Here is a 20,137-nt window from a genome sequence, read left to right on the forward strand (position 1 = left end):
TTTCCGTCCCAAAAGCCTTGGCCAGAGTGGATTTTAGTGCAGGGACACAGCAAGCAAGGGGAGCAGGGCAGGCAAGCTAGGATGAAACTGATCCTCTAGGAGCGATCCAGAAGTGTCACAGAATAGAGGACAGCCTAAAGGAAACAGCCTCTCGGAAGAGGCTGCACTGAAAAATAAAGATCATCACAGCCCCAAACGGAAAAGGGGGGGATGGAGAGGCTCCTGATTTAGCTAATGAGGCCAGCCCCAAGTGGTTGAGATATCACAATACATACATCAAGAATGGACACTTAAGAAAGTGTTTCCATTAAGGTTACTTCTTTAGAAGGTAATTTAAAATAGTAAATTTACCAACAGTAAAACCCAGAAACTCTCTGACATGTCAGACTTTCAGATTCCTTGGCTTGGGCTAAATTTCGCTTTTTCCTGTACTCACATGGCATGAAGTCCTGGTCTTTATCACAGCAGCATGGTACAACTTCCTGGTCCGTGTGGAAAACGTTCAACGCATGAGCATCCAGCCTAAAATACCTCACTCGTTCTGCATCAACACACTGAGAGTGTGTGTGCTGGGCCCTGTGCTAGGATAGAGCGTGATCTGTGGTCTGAGTTTTAGGTAACAAGACTCCCCCAATGCGCAGCACCTGCCCCACCTCAAAGGAATCCAGTTTCTCTGGAATCACAGCGCCACTGTTAATCTGGTGCTACTGGAAAGTTCCACCCAGTAATCTGATTAGTGACTCACAAAAGGGCAAAGAACCTTCACTCCAGCTTCTCTCCCTGTGGCGAGGGCAGAACTCATGAAGTCAAGGAAGAGCACATGGCCAGCCCGATGGTCACCATGACAAACTCATTCCTTTCCCCAACTACTGTCACTCTCCTGTTCACCTTCTGTTGATAACAGAGCATGATGAAGCAGCACCTTTTTTCTAGTAGTTTTTTCCTAGTAGTTTTCCATTTCTACACAGTACCTTTTTTATTGAGAGGAGTTTAGTAAATGCTTTTAAAAGAATTAAGATGCATGACCTAAAATTTAAAAGGTTTTGGAGGCAATGTGATGCCTGGGTAGTCATATTTTAAGCAAATATTCAGATTGATTCAGTGGCTGAAACCGTAAAAGGCTTCTACATGCTAGGTATGCCTGCACATAGATACATACACACAAGTCACATCGAATCCAGTGCCCCTGCACCTGCTATTTCAGAGCACTGAAGCTCACATTCCAAAGCTTTGCAGACTTCCACAGCAGCTTCCAGGGCAAAAGGAATTCATCATTACAAACTGGTTAGAGGTAGGAATTCAGAACCAAACTGAGGAGGCAAAATACACCTGCAGGTTCTGGACATTTCTTATCCAGAGTGAATGACCTTAGAGTTTCTACATCCCACACAATCACATTATTATTTATAGTGAAATCAAGTAAGTTTTATTTAAGAATTGGAAAGAATAATCAGTATCTGTGAAAGAAAACCCAATTTAAAATATTTCAATAAACATTTCTGTATGTAAAAAGAAGAGTAATTACTCGGCTAAGTTACCCTCCTTGTGATGGGACAGGCTGCCTCCACTCAGGACGGCGGGGTCTTCCCAGCCCGTGACAACAGTCAAGCCTTTTCTAGCAGGGGCACACAGAGCAAGCGCCTCACGTCACAGCAGAGGCTGAGGTCTTCTAACCTTGCCAAACCACAATAAAAGCACGCTCCGCTGGGAGATCACAACTACCAAAGGGAGCAAGAGAGTGCAGAGAAGGGACAGTGGCTTACTGGGCCCAGTCAGGGGAACACGACCAACAGCTCTGGCTGAGACCTTACGAGCCTGGTGGGCTAATACAATTTACTGGTTTGGAAGTGTTTTTCCCTGTCACATCAATCCCCTGATCGGTGGATAAATGGCGGAGATTAGTAAAATGTACTTTTCAGGCTCAAGAAGTTCACACCAGTGAAGGGAACGTCAGGTCTGCTCCCTTAGCCTTCTGCCCTGCAAGCAGGCTCACCCACCGCCTCCTCTGTAAACTGCCCCTCTTAAGATCAGCCTGCAAATCCTCAGGAAATGGTACATTTTACACTGCAATACCCATTTTCCATGTAAGAAACCTGCAATGGAAAAAGAAATCTCTTGACAGTTTCTTAATTTGAGGAAATTGGCAATGTGGCCTTTACAGTGAATACTGAAAAGCCTTTATTTCATTAACCTGATTCTCTGCTGTGGGCCTGTCACTGCTAAATTTATAAAGTTAAAAATAACACCAAGATCAAGGTACTAGATGCAAGTCAATCATTGCAAAATCCTGCCCTTAAGTAGTTCATCTTTTATCCCTAATAATTGTGACTTCTGCCCTGGGACTGTGACAAGGGTGGGAATGTCCTCATATTACCCCCACCTCTGGAATTATTCTTTAAAGCAGAGCAGAGTACACTGTGAAGCCCCTGCGGTGTGAGGCGGCACCTTACCATGTGGGCCTGGCGTGAGGTGGGTACTCTGGCTCCTGGCAGATGGACGATGCCATCGAATGCCACCACCTTCAGTCATGCCATCCACAAAGCCAGGCCTGTCACAAGCTGCTCTCCATCCACGAAAAAGATAACTTCATGGCCCCCAAGGGGCACAGACACTGCATCCAATCCTGCTTCGATGCAGTGAGAAATAACTTTCCCTCAAAGAGCCAGGCACAGCTGCCAAAAACCCAACCACACCCCATCCTAGTCTACAACCCTGGTACAAGGAGTCTGCCTCGCAAAGCATGGCCTGGAGAACAAGTTTAGCACTGATTCCACCAAGTTCCTAAGCACAGTGAATGCATGCTGATGTCCCACCGGGGATCGTTCATGCGAGGGAGACCTGCTGTTGTCGGCTCCGGCTCCAGCCCCAGCCTCCGCCAAGGTCCCACTGCAAGACTGCTGTGAGAGCTGATGGCTGAGTCTGAGTCTCAAACCAGCAAGAGTCACACCAGTAATCAATGAACCCATAAACCTCTTTGGTATATATAACAAAGAAAAAAATTAATTAAGCCATGAAATCCAGAAATAAGTAATATTTCTGAGTTGGTAAATGCTCTTTTGAACATACATTTTAGGTATCTGGCACAGTTCACCAAATAAATGTCTGCCCTCTTGTGTTAACCCTTACACAGTATGGATTTCATTTGTCACCCCTCTCATCTAAGCACTAAAAACATTTGACATTGTCCTTCTAAGTCCTCACAACACCCCTGTGAGGTAGGTGGTAATGACCCCATGCTTCCGATGGGGACGTCTAGGCACGGAAAGGTTTAGTGGCTCCTCGCGAGCCGTGTGGCGTTGTGGCAGAGCAGCACTCCAGCCACATTCATGCTTCGAGGTGCCACCACAAAACTGCAGAAAATGGGGATCTCACTCTGAGGCCAAGTTCCTGTCTGGTCCAGAACTAACCAAGGGTCTTACCTCTTAAAGCTTCTATGCATGACTCCTAAAGCCAACTACTCTCCCCAAACTCGCAAAAAAAAAAAAAACACTGATTGAATCTTGGGTGGGATTATTTGCTCCATTTAAGACTATTTTTGAGAGTTATTTGCTTGAATTTGTAGTTGAATATGCTCAAACGCCTTTGGAAAAGACTGTTGGAAGCAGCATTAGGGATGATATAATTTTGAGAACGGAACATAGAAAACAATCTATTACCATAGATTTATAATGAAACACAAAAATACGAGCTATGGTAAAATGAGAATAAAATCCCAAGTGAACGGACAGCAGTGTTTCTGAACCTCTCACACCGCCTCGTACAGGGCAGGCATGCAGGAAGCACTTCTTGGATAAAGGAAAAATGACACATCTTTCACCCATCTGTCGCCAGTAACAGGAGGGGAGCAGGGGCCAAGACCCCCAGGAAGTCCACAGGGTCCATGGCCCCCTGGCCTGGGGTATCTTGGTCACACAAAGCCACACTCAGCCAAATAATCTAGAGGTATCTCTGCTTACTTGCTGCTGAATAAAACTTAGAGCTAGAAACACCAAGTGAATCACCTTTGAATTTATACTGCTATTTATAAAAAAGCTATGTAAGTACAATTAAATATATGAAGAGCCAAAGTGTCATATAAGTATTTTTAAAATTATATAGATGTTCATGCATTCAAGGACAGTAATAAAGAGGTTAAAGCTGTGCTGTTTGTGTTTTTCGGTTAAATGGATGGTTTTAAATGTACTTTTAATGCTGATAAGCAGCGATGCCCACTGCCCCTTTCTGCAGCAGAAGCATTACTGGCGGCAGAGCCCCCTCTCCCAAGGAGTCCCGGTTAGAACCCGCACCCGTGGCCTCGTGGCGGGGGACGTGGCCTGCTCGAGGGGCTGTTGAATATTGCTGTGATCTGCTTTGTTCATCTTTCAGTTGCGTCCTACCTTGATTCAGTACAAGAATTGATTGCTCTGGCAGGTCCTGTGGTCCTAAGGCCTTCTGACCATTCGGTCTTGAGTGACATTCCAGAAGAGTGATTAGTGACATATAAAATGATTAAGAAAATTCATCCTGCAGAGTGGCCGACCAGAAGGAGTTCTGTCCCGCCTGGCCCACCTCCCGTCATAGCTCCACCTTGACTCCCTTTATGAAAGGCAGGCCTGTGGGCACCCTCTTCTTATACTCCAGGTACTCTTCTCCAAAAAAGTGAATTAATGAGATTTCCTCTTCTTCTGTTCGATCGCGGAAGAACCGCCACACCGTCAGGGCATAGCCGACGCCGCAGATGGGGTTGCACAGCATCACCTGACAGAGGGACACACCAAGATGATCAGGGTCACAGTGGTCCGACGCCCCACACCCTGGCCAGCATCTGTTTTTCCCTAATACCCAGTGGATTTCTGTGCCAAGGGCCCAAGAGACTGTCTGAAAGTAACATTACTGAGATCGCACCATTACGTTCCCATTAGAACTACACGCTCATCGCTGTAGCTTTGTCCATATGCTTTTCTGTTGTTCCTCTTGAGTGAGATAGATCTAAACATTACAAGGTAAGATAAACCTCTCACATCGGGGTGATGGCAATGCCCCTCCCACCCTACAAGTATGAATTCCCCAACATGAGGTCTCATTCCCGTGCACACGGCCTTCCTATCCAGGGCTCCCACGCCCGGACACACTCATTCCCACCACTCGGCTGCCCTGGTCCCCTGCCTCTTGCCCCCACAGCCTTCTCCTCAGTACCGGACACACGGCCACCAAACTGAGCTTCCAAAAACACCTCTTCCAGCAGCTCACCCTGCTCAGAAAGCTCCGATGCCTAAACTCCACCTCTCAGCCCGGCACTGCGGCCTGGGAAGGCAGCACCTCGCCCACTCTCTCTCAGCCTGCTGCCCTCCCCCAGGCTACGTCCACTCTAACTCTTACTTCCTTTGCTCATGGGGTTCTTCCACTTTTACGAGTGTCCTTCCCACTGATTCTCGGCCAAAAAGTCCTTCAGGGCCACAGGCATCCCCCAGCTCCTGGGAATTCCCAGCTTCCTGTGCTCCTCGGGAAACCCACTAACCCACCCCTGCCCACTGCTGGCTCTGTGTGCTAGTCCCCTACAGACATGTGTCTTCCCCAAATAGGTCCTTCCACCTGGAGAACTGGGCACATGCCATGACTTCTTACTACCTCTCTCCACTGTTTATCGAGTGCCTACTGTGTCCCAGTGCCATGCTAAGCCGTTTATAACTATTAAGCCATTCGACCCTCACAGCAAGCCTTGGAAGTAGCACCATCATCCCCACCTTCACATGTGAGGAAAGAGAGGCTGAGCAGTAAATGCCAGAGTCAGGCCTGGCCCAGCTGGTGACTCCAGAGCCTGTGCTACCTGCCAGGCAGGGCCATGCAGCTTTCTGGGCATCCCCTTGCCAGGGTTTCCCAATTGCAGGCCGCAGCTCATTGCTGAGCCATGAAATCAATTCAGTGCATCATGAACAGCATTACAAATAATAAGACAGAAATTAGAGTGTTTCGTACACAGTAAGGGTGAGTATTGCTCCAGGAAAGACGTGTTCCGTTTATACACACATGCATGGGAGCACAACATGAAAAAAAGTATCTATGGTCAAAAAGGTATAAAACACTCTTTAGAGCACTTAGGTATATAGTAATCAAGCATTTATGCCAAATTACATTATTCAAATATAATCAGTTTGTTCCCAGGGAATGTGATTGTCAATGCCGGAGTTTTGCATGTTTCAGAAATTCTATGTAGTAATCTACCTACTATACCACTGGGGGTCACTACAGAGTCCTCATGGACCATGCATTGCTGCTGGGATGCCCAGGGGGCTCTGATTGGATTTTCCCAAAGACATGATGAATTTTCCAAGCTCTATTTACATTCTCTGGCCAAGTCTTTCTAGAAGCAGGAGTACAGAATCAAGAGGCAGCTGTCAAGAAATGAAAGTTTGGTCTGCAGCCTGCGACAGAACAAACCTCCATAGCTCACATTAACCTAACACATGACCTTGGCCTCATTAATACCCATTTCTGATGAAAATGAGCTAAGCTGCCACATGAGTGGCAGACAGTGCTCCCTCTCCTAAGCCCCATCTCTGTCCTCAGCCCCAGATCTAAATTAAAGAGGCAGAGAAGGGAACCGCATGTGGGTAACAGCACCAAGAATCACCAAGAGTTTAGAATGTCCGAACTTTAGGTACCTAGTCAAAAACACAAGGACTAAATTAGCTCTCTTGACTTTTATCTAGTTATCACGTGAAACAAGCCAGAGAGCACATGTCCCTATCAAAAGGATACCAACAATTTCATGAATACACTAAAAACTACTGAATATTGTATACTTTAAGATGGTGAGTTTTATGGTAGGTGAACTATATCTCAATATTAAAAATGTAAAAAAAAAATAATTAAAGGAAACCAGTGTCACATCTGATACTATACCTGGGTTCCAATACTCCAGTAAAACCACCCAACATAAGAAGGGTGCCGGAACCAAGCGTACACTCCACTTGTCACAAGAGTGTGGGTATCTGATTTTTCATTCTGCACCACGTGGTTGAAGTTGGAGCCAGCTGTAAACATGGCTGCCTTCCTCAGACATTCTCCAAAGACCACCATCAGCAGCCCCATCGCACTGAGCCAGGTGATCTGCTTTAGTTCTGCAGGAGAGAGACATCGGTGACAGATGGGGGGGAAGACGACACTGGGCTGCTGAGCTCCCCCCTTCACAGATTAAAATAAATCTATTTCCCCAAGGATAGAAACATTAGAAAACATGCTTGGACAATCTACATTTGTCACCACATTAAAATTTAATGATAAGAAAACACATTCTCCTAAGTCGTGCTGTTCATCTGTTCACTTTAAAGTGCCAACAAGCCCATTAGAGCATCACGATGCAGAAGTCCTCCCTCCTAGCATTCATAGGCTCTCTGGTTCCTGTCCCCTGCCATGCACTCCTTTCCTTCATTTGGGGACAAGTTCAGCTAAGAAAAGCAGAGAGGGGTCCAGGGTCTCCAGCCTGAATCCTGGAAGCCACGTGCATTTTTTTCATCAGCTGTGGGAAGTTCAACTTCAGAGTACGTTCCAGATGCAGAGGTTTTTGCCAATAAAATCTTCACATGAAATTTCTCAAGTCACAGAAAACGAATAGATCCAAAACTCATCTGACTGTGAAATTACTATTATCACTTTCAGAGGCTGGGACTACACATTACACAGTGCACAATGTTATGCGGTGTTTAAAGCAAAAGGTCAATGCATCCTCAATTTAAAATCCAGAAGCAGACTTTGTGAGCGGAGCTTATCCTTTATAAATAGCTTAATGAGGATAAAGGTCTGGGGAAAATCACTCGGGGAAGATTGGACCTGAAAGGTGAACCAATGTCACTGTCCTTGACCCCCATGGAAGCCACCCTTCTCCCCTCCAGAGGGGAAAGTTGGGCACACTAACCTGGCCAAAAGATATTTTCAAGCGTGAACTCTAACCAAGAAGAAAGAGCAGCTACTGTATACTCCAGACTGTGGTTCAGGAGAAAGGAATCCAAGGACAGACTTTTGGGATTATTGACTGCTGTCACTAAGTATTCAGAATAGTGGAACAATGACAGGGAGCACATGTACCTATTTAAAAACAAAAAGAAAGAGAGGTAAATTGGGGCAAGGGAACCAAGTTAGCCTTACGTAAAAATACAGATTTGAGTCTGCCCCCAATTCTATGATGAGGTCCTATTGTCACCTTCCTGACAGTGGACATCAGTCACCCATATGTAGCATTTACTCCTTCAGGTTTTCAGAAAGTGAGGTTTTTAAGGGACTATGTTCCTGAATGTCATTGGCCAAAAAATCCCCAAAGGTGAGAGGGAGGCATTATGGGCCCTTCAGTCATTTTAAAATATCACTACACACAATAAACCAAGACAGAGGGAAATATCAACATAAACTAGTGATGTACATTAGATACCAAATTCAACAAAACTGAAATAATTCCAGCAAAGAAGGATTAGATGGCTCAGAGCACGGATAACAGGAGACAAAGCTTTTTACCTTGAAGCTACTGGTTCATATCCAGGTCAGAGAATAGAAGGCTCAAAGGACTGAAATCACAGTGTAGGGAAAAACCCTACACAGCTGTGGGGGATGCACTAAATGTGACCTAACAGAAATTAGAGACAGAAAAGGTCTATGAAGACAAGCCAGAGTCTTGGCCCTTCCCATCACCAAGGAGAACCTGTACCCCTGTCCGAGAAGGACTTGTCACATTACTGAATGCTCCGGATTCAGCTGTGCGTGAGGGCACCTTTGGAGAGGGTGCCAGGGAGACCTGTTCCTGAATGCAACAGAATCATCCAATGTGCCTGAATCTGCAAGGTCTGAAATGCGGGAATCTAGGTGAGAGCTAGGAGACTTCACTTCCGCAGAACCCTAAAGAGCCTTCAGCCGTCAGACATGAGACACAGGGATGAGGAAACGCCACTACTCACCCTCTGACCTGTCCACCCTCACCACAAAACCATTATTCCCAGAGTACTTCTTACCAGCCAAAGTGGTTCCAAGAAGACTGGCTAAAACTTAGCAGCACGCCACAGCCAAACACAAAGCCAAGGAAACAAGCTCGGATGGCTATCTGAAACGGACCCAGAAGAAGCTCAGTCACCCGGCCGCTTTCAGAGCACAAACCCAGGCTTCCTGGTATGAGCAGGCCCCTACCAAGCACACAGAGCCGATCCGCTGGGAGGTTAAGAGGGTGACGTAGGACTGCCTGGGTTGAAATCCCACATCCCCTTCTGGGCCCGTGTGGCCCTGGGCAAGTTATTTCTCTGGACCTCGGGTTTCCCCCCTCTTCACCTTTTAGGACAGCAGTGAGGTTTGGAGCACTTAGGAGTAACTGCCACATAAATTTTAGCTGCGTTATTATTATTATTATTGCTATTATTCAGGGCTGTGGGAAAACTGCTTAAACCTAATTGATGGCCCGGATCGTCCCAAGTCCGTGCGGCGAGTGCGGTCAGGGCCCCCGGGACTCTGCGGGGCCTCAGACTTGCAGCAGGCAGGTCTCCACACCTGGAATTAGGTAAAGGGGCCGGCGGGCCGGCTGCCTCCCGTCCCCAGGCGCAGCTGCCGAGCGGCACCTCCCGCAGCTGATCCCCCGCTCCACCCGGCCCAGCCCGGCCCGGCCCGCACCTGGTAGCGCGGCGGCCGGTAGAGCAGCAGCAGCAGCGCGTTCAGCCCGGCCACGTAGAGCGCCAGCCCGGTGCGGCCCTGCAGGCCGGCACGCGTGAGCAGCGGCAGCGCCAGCACCGAGGCGCCCAGCAGGAAGGTAGCGAGGCTGAGGCGCGCCTCGGAGCCCGGCGGAGCCCGCGCCGCGCAGCCCGCCATGGCGCAGGGCGGCGGATCAGCGGACGGCGGCGCCGGCTGTAGCCCGGGACAACCCGCCGGCCGCGCCTGCGCACTTCGCCTCTGACGCCGGCCCGGGAAGGGCAGCTGCCCGGAGCTCCGGGCCGCCTCGAGCTCTCGCGAGAACGCCGCCCTGCGAGGCGCGGGGCCTGAATTTGGCGGGAGCGCCCCGCCCTCCCGGCCCCGCCCCTTCCCGCCCCGCCGGACCCCGGGGGCCGCCTGACCCAGGCTGAACGGCTCGGACGCCCGGGTCTGCTGGGAATTGGCCCCAAACTCAAGAAGGTTCCTATCCCAAGAAACGATCTGAAAGTTGAAACGGCCCCGCCCGCGGCCCGCTCGTCGGCGTCCGCCCAAACCAGACACCCTCCGGCGCGCAGGGGGGTCTGCGGGCTCCGACCGTGCGCGGGGACCACCCGCCCATCACGCCGTGGGGTCCCCGCGCGCCCGCTCTGTGCCCAGGGGAGCAGTCCCCCAAAACAACCCTTGGAATCCACGCAACGAGACCACCGCCCGTTTAAACGCCTGGGCTGGAAGAATGTTGGGGGGTTGGGAATGCTCAGGATATATATTCCGTTTTTTATTTTTCATTTATTTATTTTTTTTTAAAGATGACCCGTCAGGGGATCTTAACCCTTGACTTGGTGTCACCAGCACCACACTCTCCCGAGTGAGCCACGGGCCGGCCCCTTACATTACGTTTTTTAGAAAGCAGAGCACAGAACTTGACTTCACTTGGAGAAAAAAAGCGCATGTGTGAGCCTGAGAAAATGATTGAGATATTAGCCAAAATGATCTCACAGCCGTCATCTTCAGGTAGGAGAACTCTGGGCGATTTTTATTGCCTTCAGATTTTGGTATTTTCCATACCGCCTACAATGAACGTATTAATAGTTTTATGATCAGACACGGTTCTCGACTTTTGTAAAGAGCTCAGAGAGCAGTGCTGGAGGAGAAAGACAAGTAAGGAAATGACTAGAATGAACTCTGCCGGGGTTGGAGTGAGGCAGGAGCAAAGTAAGGATGGGGAGCCGAGAGGGACCCCAGGGGCAGGTGCTGGGGCGGCGGGGCGGCAGGGAAAGGACGGGGGAGCTAGGCTTGGGCCCTCAGGGATGGCAGCCCGCTTGCAGCTGGAAATGAGAGCGAGGAGGGAGAGAGGACACCGCGTCGGAAAGGCACAGAGGCCGGAGGGAGCAGGCCTGAGGCGGGATGGGGGACAGGCCCTCGGGGAGGCCCGAGAGCACTGGGGCTAAGCGGGCTGTGAGCTCTGACCTCTCCCCCCTCTGCTGTCCCCACAGGTCCTGGCAGAGCCCTGGAATACCAGACCCCAAAACTCTGCACCCTGGCTTTGTGACTTTGGGCAAATCAATTCTATGAGCCTCAGTTTCTCCTAACATGGGGATCCTGATTCCTCTGTCATATTGATACTCATTCTATAAAGCCCAGTAACCATGTTTAAATGATGCTCGGGAGACATTTGCTAAACTTGGTTGATGATAACTGAACAGAGATTCAAAGTTTTGAAAACCAAAGTGGCTCAGTTGCAGTGCCGGGTGGGAAGGCAGCGCGGGTGTTACTGTTACTGGGGGCTGAGAACTGGAGCCCCCGCCCTTGCCCCGAGTTTCTCGTGATCTCCCCCAGACCTAGGACCCCCGCCCCCCTCTGCGCCAGAACACCTCAGGGCCACTAGAGGGCGCTCGTCGCACCTTCCCTCCTGGGAGTGAGCTTGGTCCTGGGGCTAAAAAGCACTTCTGCACGGGGTGCGCATTTGCTCTCCACACTGTCTTAAGCCCTGATTTATCCCCAGGGACTGTGGCCATTTGGGAGGCATAGAGTAATATGTAACCCAGACTGGAGAACTAAGTGACACTCTCTTCTGCCCATCACCTCCCCTTAGGTCCTATATCTTCACCAGCCTCATCGTGGAGAAGGGAGAAAGAAAGCGGGGGCAGTCCTCTCCCAAGGAGGGCCAGACTCTAGGAAAGAATTTTTAGAAGTCACTGAAGTTGCTGAATCTGTCAGGGCCCGAGAATCACAGAGAAGCAATGGAGAAAGGCCAGGAAGCAAATCTATGCACACCCAGGCATATACCCAGAAAAGCAAAGTCACACACAGGGAAACACGCACACAGAGATTCAGACAGAAACATACACAGGACCCCTACACAGAGACCTGTTTTCCTGCTAGAGAGGAAAGCAATCCGATCAAACAAACCCATTATGCACCCAGCTCTCCAGACTTGGGGGATGACAAACCTACAAAAATATGAGAAAAAAAGGAAAACTACTCGGCCCTGGGATGCCCTGCTAGCCTTTTCTTGTAAATAAGCATTTGAATGTGTTTTGTTCTAGGAGCTTGGAGGCAAGCACAAAGGGAGCCCTTTCTCATGCAGGAAGGTCCCTCTGCAACCTCCCCCCGACCTCCCTCCCCTATCCTGCCATGTGCCCACAGGCTGAGGTGGCTTTCCTTCCTGAGCCCACGTGGGGATCCCTCTGGTTTTAGAGAGCCCTAAGATCCACCTTGATATTTCCAAGTTAAACTGCAGGCTGAGATGAAATTAGGATTTTTTTTTTTTCTTTTTTTTTTCTTAAATGGGATTGCTTTATTGAGCAAGAGAGAATGTAGAAAGAGGGGGAGGATGGACCAGGGCAAGCAGCGGGCTGGTGCAGAGATGGGGCCAGGCCTTCTTGCCTCTCACCTGTGTATAACCAAGCACCTCAACCCACACACTAGCTTCCCAGAGTGAAGAGTCCTGTCCTAAGTGTTGTCTAAGCTTGAAACCAAGTAGGGAAAAGTCCAGGAATCCACCTCTCCCTCTTCCTCGCTGATGGCTCCCATGTCAGTCATTTTTGGAGAGACCGTCTCCTACAGCTTCTAATCATTCAGAGGCCTCTGCCCTGTCCAGTGTCCATGTGGTGGCCAGGAGGGCAGCGGGGAGGGGCTTGTCCAGTGTGGGTACAGCTCTCCCCTGGTCTTCCAAAAGTTTTCTTTCCCCTCCTCTGGCCATTTCAGGCTGGGGAAATGAAAGCCCCTCTTTCTGGTCTGGAAATGGGTAAATAACACGTAAGTTATGAGCATATTAGCCAAATGCATAAGTCATAAGTGCACAAAGGGGCCGGGTAAATAAAGCTTAGAGCCAGCTAGGGCGAAACACAAAAGGTTGGGACAGTGGGAGTCTTTCTGAATTCACTCTCCCCGAACTGGGCTAGCCCGGTCAGCGTTGATGCACTCACTGGAGTCCCAACCTTTGTCCTCTGAAGGGCCCTTGGCTGCTGGGCTATTCGGAGTACCAACACAGCCTAAAAGAGTTAAACAATCGCAGCCTCTCCAACCCCATCTGGAGACAATTGACTGAGTCATTTCAGGGCTTTTGCTGTGTCCCAATAGTTAATTACATGGAGCAATCACTTCATCCACTTTGAAATGCGTCTGCGGGAGACATGGGGGAGACGACACCTTTCTCCCTCCAGTGGCACCCTCAGTAGGCTGCGCAGTGTTCACCTGTGAGCATTGGTTGAAATGCCCAGAGTGCAGGAAGAAAAGGGTGTCAGGGGCTGTACAGGACTGTCACCCGCGATGGGTAGTGGGATATCTCCCTGGGGCCCGCAAACTCTCTCTCCACCTCATTTCCAGACCTGATACAATGTTCTTTCTTTGCCAAAATCAGGAAAACCAAACTGAGGGGAGAGGCCAAAGATGCCGGCTGCTTTTTGCCTTAAATTCCCCACCGTGAGAAAGGAGGGGCCCCTGAGCAGCCCTGAAGGTCCTGAGAGGCCTCAGGAGGTATAGAAGGATGTTTTCTTCCTTGAATGAGCAGGGGAGGAGGCCTGGGTCTCCCCAGCGCTCCTCCTGGATCTGTGCTCCTTTCCAGGCCACCTTGGGGACCCCAGATGCTAAAGATGGAAAGGTAGTCAGCGGCCTACATCGCGGCTTGCGTAAGCCCCGCTTCTAAGTTGGTCCACGCTGTACTGCTTTTTCTCAGAGAGGACGCAGTGAACCTGCTGCCGCACCCCGCCCCCCGTCCCAGCAAAACTCCTCCCCATCTCTGTGGGCCCCTTCCTAGCCTGGCCTGCCTGAAGGTGGGAATAGGATGCCCAGATGCAAAGTTTGCACAGTGGTTTGCAGGTGGGGAGGTGGGATGGAACATGGGTCCTCAGCCCGGGTTCCAGGAAGGGTCTCAGTGGAGACTTATGAGCTATCTTTTCCAATGACCTTGTCCTGTGCAAAGATTTGACTGTAACTTAGTGGGGGAAGCGGCTGCCCAGAGGAAGGAGCCCGAATTAGGGGTAAAGTGGGGATAGCGGGAAGAAGCTGTCCCAGAGCTCTGGGAAGAAGGGAGAATGGAAATCTCAGCCGGATCCCTTCAGTCCTTGATCCTACGGGGACCCTCCGAAGGCTTTAGGCGAGGAACCGGCCGGGGGGGCTGTTTGTGGTGGGGGAACCACGTGGTCGGGGGGAAGGCCGAGAAAATAGGGGGGATCGGCCCAGATGGGGCGACCCCTGCTCAAGGACGGGCCACCGGGGAGGGGGCAAGGGAGGCGGAGGCGGGTCAAGTGGGCCCCGACTGAGCTAGACGGCTGGGGACCCCGCCCGGGCTGCCGCGCCGGGCCTCGCCTCCCGCAGTCAAAGCAGAACATTGCGAATTAGCGCATTTTTCGGTCAATTTTCCACTACTTAAGAAACACTAAGCCACACACGTGAGCGGCCGGGATCCCCGGCCACGGGCTGGGTGGTGGCCGGCGTAGCGCGGGGTGCCGGGGTGCGGGCGGGGGCGTCTCGGGGGCCCCTTTATGGCGGCCCGAACCCTGGAAGGGGGTGGGCCGGGCGCCCAGCTGCGGGGCCGCGAGAGCTGCGCCGAGAGCCATTGGTTTGCTAATGCACCCGGGCCGAAAGGCGCCGGCAGCGCTTTATGGGCAGGGCTTGTCATTAGAGGACAAATTGCCCCGCTGCCCGCGGGACTGGAGACCGCAGGGGGAGGCGGACCCGCCCGGCGAGGCGCGCGCCCGGCCTCCGTGCAGATGCGCGGCAGCTGGAGGCCCGCGCGCGGCGGGGCGCCCGGAGTTCGGCCCCGAGGGGGCGGGCGTGGACCCCGCCTTGTGGGGCCGGCACAATGCCCTTAACACTCCGCTGCCCCCTTTGTGCCCGGCCGCGCCGCCCGCCCGCCCCGCGGCGCCTTTGTACCCGCCGCCACCGCTCCAAGCCCGGAGAGGGTCGCACGGAGCTCTCCCTACCCCCCACCCCCGGCCTGCTGGCCCTGTCCCTTCAAAGCTGCCCGGCGCGTGCCAGTGCCCGCCGCCCGGCTTCTGTCCCGCCGCCTTCCTCGGGCCCAGGCCGGCCCGGATCTGGCCCGTGGGCCCTGCGGCCGGGAGGAAGAGCCCTCTAGGGCTGCTGTCGCCGCTGCCTTGTCCAGAAAGGGGCGGGGGGCGGGGGGCGGAGATCGATTCTCCACGCTGCTCGGCGCCTGGGAACGCGGCTGCCCCGGCAGGCACGTCAATACCCAGGGCGAGGCGGGTGCAGGGGAAGATTCCTCGGCTCCAGAGACCTGGGGGGTCCACCCGGACCCAGAAATTCCCCTCCCCCCGCTCCGAGGCCCTGCAGAAGCCAATTGTTCACTCCTCTGCCACAGAGCTCAACTGCAGAACTTTTGCTACTTCCCTGCCGCCCTCACAAGCAACCGTGGGGGCCGCATTGCTCGGAACCCCATTTTACAAACCCCCAAACTAAGGCCATGAGAGTCCTCTAAAGGGAGATGTCCAGATTTGAACCCAGGGATTTCTCTGGAGATCACCCTTCCTGCCAGTCATAGATAGCTACTGAAGTCCAGCCTCCTCGGGACCAACTGAGAGATGGCACTGGGGCCCTGCTGCAGGGCCTAGGGCCCAGCCGATGCTAGGGCAGGTGCCCCAGAGTAGGGCAGGTGCCCCAGATGCCTCCTCTGCCGGCTCCCTGGGCCTCCAGCCGCAGCCTGAATAGTGAGAAGGAGCGGAGGGCCCTGCGCCTCCCAAAGAGCAGGCCGAAGCTCTCCCCGGAATGTCAGTGGCCTCCCCAACCCCAACATGCATTCGTGGGACTGAGAGAAGGCCCAGGGGAGTAGATTCCCAGTTTGGCTCACTCCATCTGCCTCCCAGCTGGAAGAGTCTGGGATGGGTCCTAACAGCGTCAGAGGGCACCGAGTCCAGGCTGCACCCTGGCCGGAAGCATTCCCGGTCCCAAGGTCCCAGCACAGAGGAGGCCAGCTGGGGCCCTGCGGGAGGGCTGCACGCTTTAATGGGACACATGTTGTTGCACGGCCCCCACGGGCCCAGCCTGCGCCTGGCTTTGAGTGGCCACAGGCAGAAAATCGCTGCATTGTCCCAACATTAGGGCGACTAATGCAGCATCGCAGGCGCGGCCAGAGCGTGAAGCCTGCAGAAAGGCGATGCCAGCGACCGCTCCTGGCCTCGGTGTCTTTATCAGGCCCGAGGGGACTCTGAGCGCTCTGTCACAGTCATTAGGACAACCCGCTGCGGGCTGTGCCCATGAACCTTCCCCAGTGGGCGATCCCCGGAATGTTTGGAGACATGGGCCTGTGAGGACTTGGCAAGTGAGCCCAATGGTGAGGCCCAGAACCTACCGGGACTGGGACAGGACAAGCATGGAGAGCTTGGGCATGGGAGGGGTGCCCAGGTCAGGAAGCGGTGGGGATGAGGAAGACAAAGAAAAGATTGAGAAAGGAAAAGGGGTCTTGAGGGAGGGTGGAGGGGCGCTGAAAGCAAGAGGAGCTATGGAGGGGGACGGGGGGAGGTGGGGAGTTTCCTGGTTCTGTCCCCTCCTCCTTGGGGTTTCCGGGTCTGGAGGGGCTCATTGATATGTAAACGAGGGTCCCCTATAAAGGCAGCGCCACCTCCTGCTGGCGCAGACGCGGCAACATGGGCACTGAACCTGCCACCCGGGGCAGCTCCGTCGGCCCCGCCGGCAGCTTCCGCAAGGTCTGGGGGCCTCAGGGACGCGGGGTGGGGGCGGCAGCCGGGAGGGCGGTGGCCCTGCCCTCTAAAGCGTGCCCCTCCGCAGATCTCCAAGCCGCTGATGGAGAAGAAGCGACGCGCGCGCATCAACGTGTCGCTGGAGCAGCTCAAGTCGCTGCTGGAGAAACACTACTCGCACCAGGTGAGACCGGGGAGGGGCGGGGATGGCGGGGTCCCCACCCCTCCGCCTCGGGCTGCTCGGGCCGCTCGGCTAAGAGCCACCGACGGATCGGCAGATCCGGAAACGCAAGCTGGAGAAGGCCGACATCCTGGAGCTGAGCGTCACCTACATGAAAAGCCTTCAGAACTCGCTGCAAGGTAGAGACGGAGGGCCCGCAGGAGGTGAGGCAGGGGGCGATGTGTGCGGGACGCGTGGGCTCACAGCCCCGGACACGACAAGGCCAGGACAGGAGGGCTGCGTGGACAGCAGGGCCAGGACAGGAGGGCTGCGTGGACAGCAGGGCCAGGACAGGAGGGCTGCGTGGACAGCAGGGCCAGGACAGGAGGGCTGCGTGGACAGCAGGGCCAGGACAGGAGGGCTGCGTGGACAGCAGGGCCAGGACAGGAGGGCTGCGTGGACAGCAGGGCCAGGACAGGAGGGCTGCGTGGACAGCAGGGCCAGGGGGGCAGCTGGGGGAGAGGGGCCCAGCAAAGGCCCGGAGGGCCGGGGGCCTGTGACCGGGCTGGCTGCAGGTCGGAGCCTGGGGTGCACATGCCGCGGAAGGGTCGCCTCCCTTCCCCTCCACACTTCTCCTCTCCCCTCCCCTCTCTCCCCCTCACCCGCTCTCTCTACCTCACCCCCTCTCTCTCCCTCACCCCCTCTCTCCCCCTCACCCCCTCTCTCCCCCTCACCCCCTCACCCCCTCTCTCCCCCTCACCCCCTCTCTCCCCCTCCCCTCCCCTCCCCTCTCTCCCCTCCCCTTTCTCTCCTCCCCTCTCTCCCCCTCACCCCCTCTTTCCCCTCCCCTCCCCTCCCCTCCCCTCTCTCCCCTCCCCTCCCCTTTCTCCCCTCCCCTTTCTCCCCTCCCCTCCACCCCCATCTCTCTCCCCTCCCCTCCCCTCCCCTTCCCTCTCTCCGCTCCCCTCTCCTCCCCTTCCCTCTCTCCCCTCCCCTCCCCTCTCTCCCCTCTCTCCCCTCCCCTCTCTCCCCTCCCCTCCCCTCTCTCCCCTCCCCTTTCTCCCCTCCCCTCCACCCCCATCTCTCTCCCCTCCCCTCCCCTTCCCTCTCTCCCCTCCCCTCCCCTCTCCCCTCCCCTCCCCTCCCCTCCCCTCCCCTCCCCTCCCCTCCCCTCCCCTCCCCTCTCTCCCCTCTCTCCCCTCCCCTCTCTCCCCTCCCCTCCCCTCTCCCCTCCCCTCCCCTCCCCTCCCCTCCCCTCTCTCCCCTCTCTCCCCTCCGCTCTCTCCCCTCCCCTCCCCTCTCTCCCCTCCCCTCCCCTCTCTCCCCTCCCCTCTCTCCCCTCCCCTCCCCTCTCTCCCCTCCCCTCCCCTCTCCCCTCCCCTCCCCTCCCCTCCCCTCCCCTCTCTCCCCTCTCTCCCCTCCGCTCTCTCCCCTCCCCTCCCCTCTCTCCCCTCCCCTCCCCTCTCTCCCCTCCCCTCCCCTCTCTCCCCTCCCCTCTCTCCCCTCCCCTCTCTCCCCTCCCCTCTCTCCCCTCTCTCCCCTCCCCTCTCTCCCCTCCCCTCCCCTCTCTCCCCTCTCTCCCCTCCCCTCTCCCCTCTCCCCTCCCCTCTCTCCCCTCCCCTCTCTCCCCTCCCCTCTCTCCCCTCCCCTCTCTCCCCTCCCCTCCCCTCTCTCCCCTCCCCTCCCCTCTCTCCCCTCCCCTCCCCTCTCCCCTCCCTCTCTCTCCTCTCCCTCCCCTCCCCTCTCCCCTCCCTCTCCCCTCCCTCCCCTCTCCATCTCTCCAGTCCGCGTGCCTCCCCCAGGGCTCTGGCCGGTACCCAGCGGACCTGAGTACCCGTCGGGTTTCCGCGGCTGCCTGCCCGGCGTGAGCCAGCTCCTTCGACGAGGAGAGGAGGGCGGCGGCGGCCTGCGCTGCCCCCTGGTGCCCGAGAGCGCGTGTGACAGCACCATGGACAGCGCCGGGCCTGCCCGGGAGGCGCCTGAGCTGCGCGGGTCCTGCGTCCCCACCGTCTGGGCTCCTGCTCCGGCCGCCGGCAGCCCGCGATCCCCTCCACCTCGGCTCTTCCTCCTCGGAGGTCTCCCCGGCTCGTCCACCAGCGTCCCCGCGCCGCAGCCAGCGTCGGGACGCCGCGCCGAGAGCCCCGGGCCGGGTCTGCGCGTGTGGCGACCCTGGTGAGGCCCGGGCGCGGCCTCAGACTCAAGGGGGCCCCCGTCTGTCTGGTCTGGAAATGCAGAGACTGTCTTGGGCGCGTCCGTGGTGACCGGCGGGGCCCTGCAGTCGCCCTTTCGAGTCCTGGGGCGGGGGTGGCCTGGAGGGCGCCACCCACCCGCGAGCGCGGGGACACACACGGAGCCCGGCGCGGACCGGCTCTGCGAGCCGAGGCAGAGTCCACCCCCACTCCAGCCCGCACCCAGGCCGGGCCCGCCGGCTCCTCCCCCACCGTCTCGTGGGCGTGGGGGCGTCCCGGGCTGCGCCCCGTTCCCAGGGGCCCCGGGCGGGCAGTCCGCCCCCGCCCCCGCTCGGTGGCTGCGCCTCGGTGGGAAGGTCGCCGTCCGCAGCGGCTCAGAGCGGACCCCTCGCAGCGAGGAGAATCGCAGCTCCGCCCCGGCCCATTCAGTGGGCCGCGGGCGCCGGGTTCCCACCGGCACAAAGCGCACACAGGGCCCCGCCCCGCCGCCGAGGGGCCCCAGCCCACCCCACGGGGACCCTCCCGGCCTCCGCCGACCCCCACCCCCGCAGCACGCGGCGCGCCCCGCCCGGCCGCCCTTCTCAGAAGTCCCACCCGGGCGGCCCCACCTCGCAGGGTCCCCGCCCCGCGCAGGTCCTGGGGGGGACCCGGGCGCCTCTCGTGGGACGGGCCCGCTTCTGCTCGGCGGAGACCCGCGGCCCGCCCTCCGGGGGGCCCACGCAGAGCCCAGCGCCTGTTTATTGGTCCACAAATGAGGTCATGGCTCCGCTGGGACTTTCATGTGGCAGGTCCCAAGTCAGTTTCTCTGCCCCTGCGCCTGTAGCCCGGGGTCCCGGCCCTCGAGGGGCAGCCCGGGGGCAGGGTCAGAGATCCTCGCGCCTCCTCCCGCCAGCTGCTAACTCAGAATAAAGACGGTGCGAACCTGCGACGTGGGAATAAAGAGGCCATAAAGGCTCCGATTTCTCCCACGATGTCTTTGAGCCACAAATCCC

General features: G+C 55.8%; 2 protein-coding genes across 2 annotated transcripts; one reads left to right on the forward strand and one right to left on the reverse strand.

The window, feature by feature from the left end:
• Positions 1–3,016: 3,016 nt before the first annotated feature.
• On the reverse strand, positions 3,017–9,860 carry ICMT (isoprenylcysteine carboxyl methyltransferase). The gene is made up of 5 exons (XM_063104844.1): positions 9,625–9,860; positions 8,979–9,067; positions 7,895–8,064; positions 6,883–7,100; positions 3,017–4,737 (listed from the first exon to the last, which is right to left on the reverse strand). Exons 1-5 carry the CDS (start codon positions 9,817–9,819, stop codon positions 4,555–4,557), a joined length of 855 nt encoding a protein of 284 aa, XP_062960914.1. The 5' UTR covers positions 9,820–9,860; the 3' UTR covers positions 3,017–4,554.
• Positions 9,861–16,899: 7,039 nt separating this feature from the next.
• On the forward strand, positions 16,900–19,132 carry HES3 (hes family bHLH transcription factor 3). Its single transcript, XM_063103786.1, has 3 exons — positions 16,900–16,980; positions 17,075–17,156; positions 18,759–19,132. Exons 1-3 carry the CDS (start codon positions 16,900–16,902, stop codon positions 19,130–19,132), a joined length of 537 nt encoding a protein of 178 aa, XP_062959856.1.
• Positions 19,133–20,137: the final 1,005 nt, after the last annotated feature.

The sequence above is a fragment of the Cynocephalus volans genome, chromosome 8, assembly GCF_027409185.1.
Source record: "Cynocephalus volans isolate mCynVol1 chromosome 8, mCynVol1.pri, whole genome shotgun sequence".
NCBI classification, from domain to species: domain Eukaryota; kingdom Metazoa; phylum Chordata; class Mammalia; order Dermoptera; family Cynocephalidae; genus Cynocephalus; species Cynocephalus volans.

Coding starts and splice junctions, on each gene's coding strand:
- HES3 (XM_063103786.1), top strand. CDS start 16,900: ATGGAGAAGAAGCGACGCGCGCGCATCAACGTGTCGCTGGAGCAGCTC. Junction 16,981..17,074: donor AGAAACACTACTCGCACCAG/GTGAGACCGGGG, acceptor ACGGATCGGCAG/ATCCGGAAACGCAAGCTGGA. Junction 17,157..18,758: donor CCTTCAGAACTCGCTGCAAG/GTAGAGACGGAG, acceptor TGCCTCCCCCAG/GGCTCTGGCCGGTACCCAGC.
- ICMT (XM_063104844.1), bottom strand. CDS start 9,819: ATGGCGGGCTGCGCGGCGCGGGCTCCGCCGGGCTCCGAGGCGCGCCTC. Junction 8,065..8,978: donor TCTTGGAACCACTTTGGCTG/GTAAGAAGTACT, acceptor GTTTTTAAATAG/GTACATGTGCTCCCTGTCAT. Junction 7,101..7,894: donor TGAAAATATCTTTTGGCCAG/GTTAGTGTGCCC, acceptor TCTCTCCTGCAG/AACTAAAGCAGATCACCTGG.